Raw genomic sequence first — 8,389 nt, 5'->3', positions numbered from 1 at the left:
TAGTTTTGACTAGAAATGAGACATTTGGACAAGAAATAAGACAAATATTCTTGGAAAGATGTTGAGTTTTTACAGTGTACTATGAGTATTAGTCAGGGTCTTACGCAGAATAAATCAGTCATATAAAGATTAGACTACTGGGGTTTTTTATGGGCCCCACTGGGCGCTGGGCCCCTAGAATTATCATCACCTTTCTCCCCTAGACAACGGCCCTGCAGAGGAGTCTCTGTGGGTTTATGTAAGGTAACAACAGTCAGACTGTAGCTATACTTTGTTCCAGCAAATGGCTTCACAGGACAGAATCAGCCCATCAGCTGCTGGGGTCAGACCAACTTATACGTTATATTGCCTCTTATCTTTATGTTTCTGACCATGACCTGGAGGTGACTGTGGAGCCATTGTTACCTTATGCATCATGTGTGTGACTGAGTGAGAGTGAATTTGACCTGGAGCTGAGGAACTTTTTAAATGACCAGTATGCAACCTTTCACCAGCGTGAGCTAAAACTTTGTGAAAACCCTGACAAAGACTCTTATTGTATACAAACTAATAACAAGAGCTCACATGCTAAATGTCAGCCAGAGGCTTAAGGTTCTACTTTATCTGCCCTGGCGGGAGGGGCTGGGCTGGGTTCGGGTTTGGGGTCGGCTAAAAGCGCCCTTCAAACCATAGGATTACTATTAGAAAACATACAAATTCTCCACCTCTTCTCACCCAGTCTCTGGCTCAGTGGTGTTAAAAACATTCCTTATGAGAAATCAGGTCATAGCAGTCCATGCAGGAAATAGCAGTGGACAGTGAACATAGAGTAACGGATAAGAAAATAAACTTGGACTCTAATGGCTTTACTGCACAATGGGCTTTAATGAGCATAGATAGATAGATAGATAGATAGATAGATAGATAGATAGATAGATAGATAGATAGATAGATAGATAGATAGATAGATAGATAGATAGATAGACAGACATACATACATACATACATACATATTTCTTCAAGTTTTGGTCGAGGATGAAGTGATGAACTGAGTTTGGTAATCAAAGGTCAAGGTTGTAGTGACCTTAGAAAACAAATTTTAGCCATTACCCAAGACTTCACACTCCAATAACGACAACATTTTACACCCAACAGATGATATTTTGTGTGACGCGAGATGTTCCAGTGTTGTCCAATAACATCTTCATACACACAGATTTAGGGGAAATGGTTTCTTTGATGACGGCGAGTGCTTCAGTTCCCACTTTGCTTCACATTAGTCACCATCATGAGTGTGTGGCAGACTGCATGTGGTCGACTCCGTGCACCATGTCATACCCTCTGACCACAGTTCATTAGCACTGTCGTCGTCGCAGCAGCAGCAGCAGCAGCAGCAGCAGCAGCAGCAGCAGCAGACGTGCTGCAGGGTAAAAGGGTTTACACAACCTTTCCCCTGATTTGGTGACTGTTGATGTGGAAGATTCACATGGACCCCATCGGCTGATGGGAAAGCCCTCGGTCACCTGTATGGCTTTCAAACAACCAACTCCAGGAATTCACAACAAACAAATATCACTTGACCTTTGACCGGATAGAGCAAGCCAATTACTTTAATCTAATTTATCATGTGTAATAGTTTCGGAAACGTCATGAGCAAATAATATTATGAATAGATGTGGTGGTTTACGTTATCAAGGCAGAAACAGGATCAAATGATGTTGCAGTAAATAGATAAATACTTTATTTATCACCTCAGGGAAATTAATTTGGACTTTGGCTCTTTGGTGATAATAATAGTACAGTAATAGTTAATGATCATAAATAAACAAAAGGTGTAATTAAATAAATAAAAGGTGTTGTACAGTCTGATGCCAATGGAGAAAAAGGAAGTCCAGTTTAATTGTGTTTAGGCTGCACTGTTAAACAATACACTAGATGTAAATATATACGTAGACAGGTATCAATGTTACTAAAAATATTACGCACAACACTGTTAACTACAACATATAGGACAATAGTCATTTTAAACTCCAACTACAGACGTACTAATGGAGCAGACAGTGTGTGTTGTGTAATCTTTCACACACACACGCACACACACACACACACACACACACACACACACACACACACACACACACACACACAAACACACACACACACACACACTGGGTCAAAGTTTCTGGCTTGGTTTCAGCCTCTGAATATTCATGTTGTGACACAGTGGGGGTGGAGAGTGTGGGGTTATAAATGACCACAGCGTCCAGTGAAGGTGTGTTCCTGCAGCACAAACTGGAAACTGAAGTCGAGCGTTCGTTTGACTGGAACAAACAGCGAAGTGTAACCACAGTAAGTTACTGTTTTTTGCTACTGTTACTATCTGAAATGTGTGAATCAATCTGAATTGATTTCACTCCTGTTAGGTTAGTGTATTTTCTGGTAGCCAATAGTTGTCAGTCACAGCCTTAGCAGGAGGTTCAATTTGAAGATGTCAGATGAATTTTGTGTCATCATATCCCTGAAATATGCATGTTAATACAAATATACGTACAGTATTTCATTTTCAAGTTAATCTGAGATGCATACATTTTCTTTAACCAGCTTTTCACTGACAATCTGTTTTGTAATTTTTCAACAGGCCTATAATCTCCCACCCAGTTTTGAGACTGAACTGAAGCAGAGAAAAAATGGAAAACCTGCAGGAGTTGATCCCTTTCGTCAAAGAAATGCTGAGTCAGAGACCCAACCGGGGCCTGCTGAAGGTCTACCTGGTCGGCTCTGTGTTTGCGGTGCTGGGGACCATCATCGGGCTGGTAGAAACCGTGTGTCATCCCTTCTCCTCCGGCGAGCCGCTGGACGCAGAGATGCTCCTCTTGTTGGCCCGGGAGCAGAGAACTGTGGAGGCCGGGACACGACACAACGTGGGAGGCCAGGAGGAGGAGGAGGAACGGGCTCGTGAAAATGGGGCCGCGACCGGGAGCGTGACCCTCTTCAAGAACCACGCACTCAGCCAGCGAAGCATGGCCAACCGGCTGCACGCCTCCTAAAGCCAGAGGGGTCGACCCTCCAGGGACTTGAGTTATTTATTATTATAGGGAGCTGCTCCCGCCACACCAACGTGCTGTGCAACACACACACAGTCTGAAGCTTTACGGGGCAGCTGAGAGAGGAGTGTCTGAGCTGCCTGCCATTCTGTGCTGCTTATTAATGATGCCTTCAAGTGCTGCCAGAATTTTGTTTTTGTTTTTTACAATGCCTTGCATGCACTGACTGGGCACACAAAACCTGCACCATTCACTCGCCCAGATGTCTTAGTGGCAACTGGTAAGGGTTGAGAGTTTTACTGTAATGAGAAAATATAGATTATGTCACAGTACAGTCAGTGCACAGGACAGGTGAACAGTTACAGATTAGAGAAATAGTTATGTGGTTCTGCAGGGATTGTTAGTTACCCTGGGTCTTGAGCCCCCAGGAAAAACAAGGACATCTCAACAATGAAGGTTTCTGGCAAAGTGGTTGTATTAGAAACAGATAAATGAAGTACCAGACAGTTGTGTACTGTGGACTGTAAACTACATTGTGAAGTAATATGGACGGTATCTATCTATAAACTCCAAAACAGTGGTCTGGTTAGGAGTCAAAGTTACAAGAAATAAATGAAGACAAGTGTTTTCCAAGACCTATTATACATTCTTACAAAGAACAAACACAACACGAGGAAAACCGCAGACACACACAGAGTCTATTCTGTTAAGATTTCCTGATTTTAAGGGGTTTGGAGCATGAAGGTAAAAGTTCACGAGAAGAACCTGGACGTGTCTGAACTGCCACTCCACCCACATGACTACATGTGAAGAGAGGGACATTTGTTGTAAATATTATGCTTTGTGCAAATGCTGTAAATATACAATCTTTTTTCATACCAACAAAGTTCATTTATTTATTTACTATGGTTTCTGTTTAAATGTTGTACACATTCAATAAATGATATTCTTATTCAATTTTGCTGAGTATGATTATCTTTTTTGGGGGAGGATTCTTGTCACATTTTACTTTCATCTGTTTTTATCTTTTACGATATAATTTGTTTCAAGAACTTTTTAACCCTTTATGAATTTCTATTCTAGCCAAATCTAGTATCTATCCACAATGTGGCAGGGTTAACCTTTTCACTGAGATGAAAAAGAAACCATAAGTGCAGGTGTTCAGTGGTTCTTACAAACAAAAAACTGTCAATTAAATAAGTCAAATAAATTATTTGCAGGATAGAATACAATATTTCCCTCTGAAGAGTGGATGTATGAAGTGAAAACCCTAACCCAAGGAAAGTACAACTTCAAAAAGTAAATGTGTTTACTGCTTATACAGTTAATAAGCCTTAATACGAATACTTAACGACTCAATAGGTAAAACTCTTGAGTGAAAACAAAGAGGGTTTCAATTAGTCATATTATTTGTCTGATATTTGCATATAAAATCCTTTCAAAAAAACAAAACAACACCACTAAAACACCTGTACTGCCGTCATGAAGAAGGAAATTAGCCGTAGTGACCAAAGTGGTTGTACCAAACAAGATTATTTCTGCTGTAAAGTTGGAGACACTCTAGTGGTCATTAGAGGAACTGCAGTATTTGACAAATGTGGCTTCTTTTTTTTTTGAATGCATAAGAAAAGGACACAGGATAGTAGCAAACGTTATTCTAAACCAGACACCGAGCTTTTATACTCAGGGCCGGCCCTAGGATTTTGGTGGCCCCCTAAACAAGGTTTTTGTTTGTGGCCCTGCACTCTAAGCGCAAACACCAAATCACTGGTTAAAACTGAATACAGACGTGTTTATGCCCTCTGAGGTTTGAGGCCATTTTCTCGACTTTTACATATTTTCTTAAATTGATCTTTTTAAGATACTTGCAGGTGTAACAATACTCAAGTGTTTTATGTCTAAATATTAGAACCTCCGCTGTAAGCTCACTGAGGCCAGTTTGTCCTAGAACACTGTAGAAAGAAATAATTTAGGACAAATGCTGGAAATTTGAGGTCTGCTTTTTGAAAAATTTCAAATCCCTTGTGAAAACACACCTTCAGTCATGAGAATGAACTGTTTTGGTGCTTGAAATAGGATATGAATACAGTAATAGATAAGTGTAGAAAACAAGTGTAAAATGAAATTTTGTAAGGTTGCTTTTTGAGCACAAATGTTGTCATTCTGCCGTTCTATTTTCACCAAATGTCTCAAATGTGAGATAAAAGAAGCTGAATATTGACTTCACATTACATATAAAGCTCATAGCGTGCACATGCAGACCTCAGGATGTTTAAATGACTTGAATGAACCCCGGTACCTTTCTGATCATGTGGCCCCCCACCTAACGGCTGTGGCCCTAAACAACCGCATAGAGGGTTTATGCCAGGGGCCGGCCCTGTTTATACTGCATATCAATATAAAAATACTTCATATTTTATTGTTTTATAAAAGTAGATTTAATGTGGCATCAGGAAAGAAGAATACAAGCACAGTGAACGTCCCTCGGTGACCAAGGGGAGGCCGCCCTGCCCTCTGCACAGACTCAGCACTACAGCTGCTGCCAAAGCTCCATCTACTTCATCCTGAGAAAAAATATTAGCTTGTCCTCACCGTCAGTCACCTACATCAAAACCATGAGCTGAATTATTTTTCAGCCTGATGTCCATATGCACATCCATTATCAGCCAGCAACAGATCCGACAGCATGGCTAAGATAGCAGAATGGGACAATGCCACACACAGAGGAGTAGGTGGCCAGTGATTCAACATGATACTCCTTGGCCTCAGATATTTGACCATGACCTAAATTACAAGGGAGTGTTTGACCTCTTAAATGTTGGGACAAAAGCCGCCTTGGCAGCTCTTCACTGTGCACCGTTAAGGATCAATTTCAGCTGCTGTGCCTGTTAAAGTTTCTAATTCAACACCTTGATTTTATTGGTCAGGAGTGATTTAATACTTGTTAATGGCTCTGTTTACATCTGTATAGCTGAGATTAGTTTGTCACTTAGACTGATGGGACTGTGCAGATGGGTAAACACTGCTTTAAGTCTACATAACGAACAAGAAGCTGAGCAAACAGAGTTGAAGTGGTGTTAGCGCTGTTTTAGAGATAGAAAATGATTTTCTGACATTAACATGTCTACAGAGAGGTTGACTTGTGTCAACACATTTGACAAAATGATGAACCCTCTGGCAGCACCACACACTAATTTAACAAGGGGTCAACGGGTCAGTTAGAGAAAGTCAAATTAAAGTGACAAAAGGGTTGGGAACGAGTTCTTCTCCGTCCTTCACAGAAACTGGGATTTGACTTGAAAGGTTGCCAATGGAAACCAGAGGCAACACACAGTGTGAAGCTGCTGACTCTTTGCCAAGTCCCTGACCCCACCCCCACCAGTGTCAACCGAGCAGCCTCTGAGTGAGATAAAGAGCAGCAGACCAGGACGTGATTACATCCTGGTCTGAACTGTGAGCTGAATTAAACCATGCGAGGCGTTGAGGGCCAGTTAAGTTGTGCACAGTTTAACGGTTTGAAATGTGGCAAATACTAAAATGATGTTAACACAACTGTTAAGTCCTGAATCCAGTATAATATATTATGAAAAGTTAATTTTACTAAATAAATCACAACCCACTATTCATGGGGGAAAAAAAAAATCCTAAACTACAGGAAGTTTCCATGAGCATGGTTTATTAAAACTTTACAGTATTTACATACCATTGAGAAACTTGCACTGTTATCAATCTGTGAAGACTGAATAGTCCAAAAAAATACAAAACTAAGCATGGAAACAAAATGCTCTTTGTTATCTCACCAATAACTGAAGCTATTCTGCATTATTTACATGATACACTTGGTTGAAAACAGCCACCCCTGTTCAGGTGTGATTTGAAAGAAGTTAATCCTTTAAAAAGAAAAAGAAAAAAAAGAACAAACTATACAAAAGATTTAATTAACATTTTTGAACCTGCTGTAAAACTGCATTACTTTTCTGGCCATTTCAGAGCAATGTTTCTTGCTTACAGATCCAGTTCTACAATATTACCATTTATGTGAAATCATGTGAGTGTCTGTCTGATAAAAAAAAAAAAAAAAAAAGTTTTAGCTCTGTCTCCACCAGTGGGCGGCTAACTGTTCACCAGCTGTTTTCTGACTGTCTGTCTGTTATTTGTTCATCAGCTAAAAACATATGGGGGAACTGCACATTTTGTCTGTAGTTGTTATCAAAATATGAATTAATGCCACTTTGCAGGGCTTTTTGCAAGTTTCTGCCACTGTATTTTTTTTTCCTGCTAAAAGCAACAATGGTTGATGTTTACTTTACATTAATTAACCAGTATTGCTTTTACGAAGCCAGAAGTAGGCCTATTAGTGTGTCCTCCGAGCAGCTACGTCTTCAGGGTAAACTGGGCTGCAGTGACTTGCTCTCAGAAAGTGGTGAGACAGGTTGACCTGGCTAGTTAACATACAGGGAAAAGCTCTGATAGATAAAACTTACAAATAGCTTGTTTAAGGCCTGGATGACATTGTACAATTTGATCTTTGATCTTTGATCCAGTTCTAACCTGAGAAGACCACTATTATTTGAGAAACCAAAGACTCGAACTACTGTAAAAAATCACTGTCTTTCTGTTAGAGGGGTTAACATCTGGAATAATTGTCCTGAAAATATTAAATTCTGCTGTACTCTAGTCAGCTTTAAAAAAAACTTTATAAGAACAACATAATTTCTCGTTACAGTATGGAAAATTAAGTTCAATGATTTTGTACTATTTTGGGTTATGCGCTGTGTACAATTCTTTATTTTGTTGTGATCAGAAATTTAAGTGTACTGATTAATTTCAAATGTCTGTGATCTGATCCTATTGTATTAATGCGTATATATATATATATATATTATTTTACTTTATTTTAATTTTTTAAGGTAAAAGGGGTAGGGGTATATAAGCTTTGGCTTCAACCTACACCCTTTCGGTTATATAAGCTTGATATACCGAAATAAATAAATTCATTCATCTTAGATTTGACTTTCACAGATTTTCACACATTTATTAACCTATGCCATAAAATCAAATAGAGGCAGTAATATATGCTTAAAAATTAAGGAAGAAGTTAAATGTTATTTATTTCCTTTTTTGAAAAAGTGATCTTTAAGACAAATGTGAGAAAAGTCGTCTTGGCAAGATCGTCCAGCTGGAGCGCTGACCTTCTCCACACAGTGACGCACATGGATGTCAGAGATTGTGTGAGCTGAGTGGATGTGTACTGTACTTTGTGTGTGCGTGTGTGAGAGGTCAGATGTGTGTATGGATGCACGTGCGTTCCTGTACAGTCTCAGCAGAAAGCGAGATGGATAAAGTAGTCTGCATATTTCAGTGTG

General features: G+C 39.7%; 1 protein-coding gene across 1 annotated transcript; it reads left to right on the top strand.

The window, feature by feature from the left end:
• Positions 1–2,253: 2,253 nt before the first annotated feature.
• On the top strand, positions 2,254–3,980 carry LOC146987418 (G0/G1 switch protein 2-like). The gene is made up of 2 exons (XM_085776591.1): positions 2,254–2,328; positions 2,618–3,980. Exon 2 carries the CDS (start codon positions 2,667–2,669, stop codon positions 3,024–3,026), a length of 360 nt encoding a protein of 119 aa, XP_085632717.1. The 5' UTR covers positions 2,254–2,328; positions 2,618–2,666; the 3' UTR covers positions 3,027–3,980.
• The last annotated feature ends 4,409 nt before the right edge of the window (positions 3,981–8,389 follow it).

This window comes from Trachurus japonicus, chromosome 5 (genome assembly GCF_045865225.1).
Source record: "Trachurus japonicus isolate A0001 chromosome 5, Traja_1.0".
Taxonomy (NCBI): Eukaryota; Metazoa; Chordata; class Actinopteri; order Carangiformes; family Carangidae; genus Trachurus; species Trachurus japonicus.
Note: the sequence above shows the minus strand (reverse complement) of the source record. Positions and strands in the feature narration are given on the sequence as shown.

Bases quoted from the DNA above. Each gene is read 5' to 3' on its own strand.
- LOC146987418 (XM_085776591.1), top strand. From the start codon at position 2,667: ATGGAAAACCTGCAGGAGTTGATCCCTTTCGTCAAAGAAATGCTGAGT.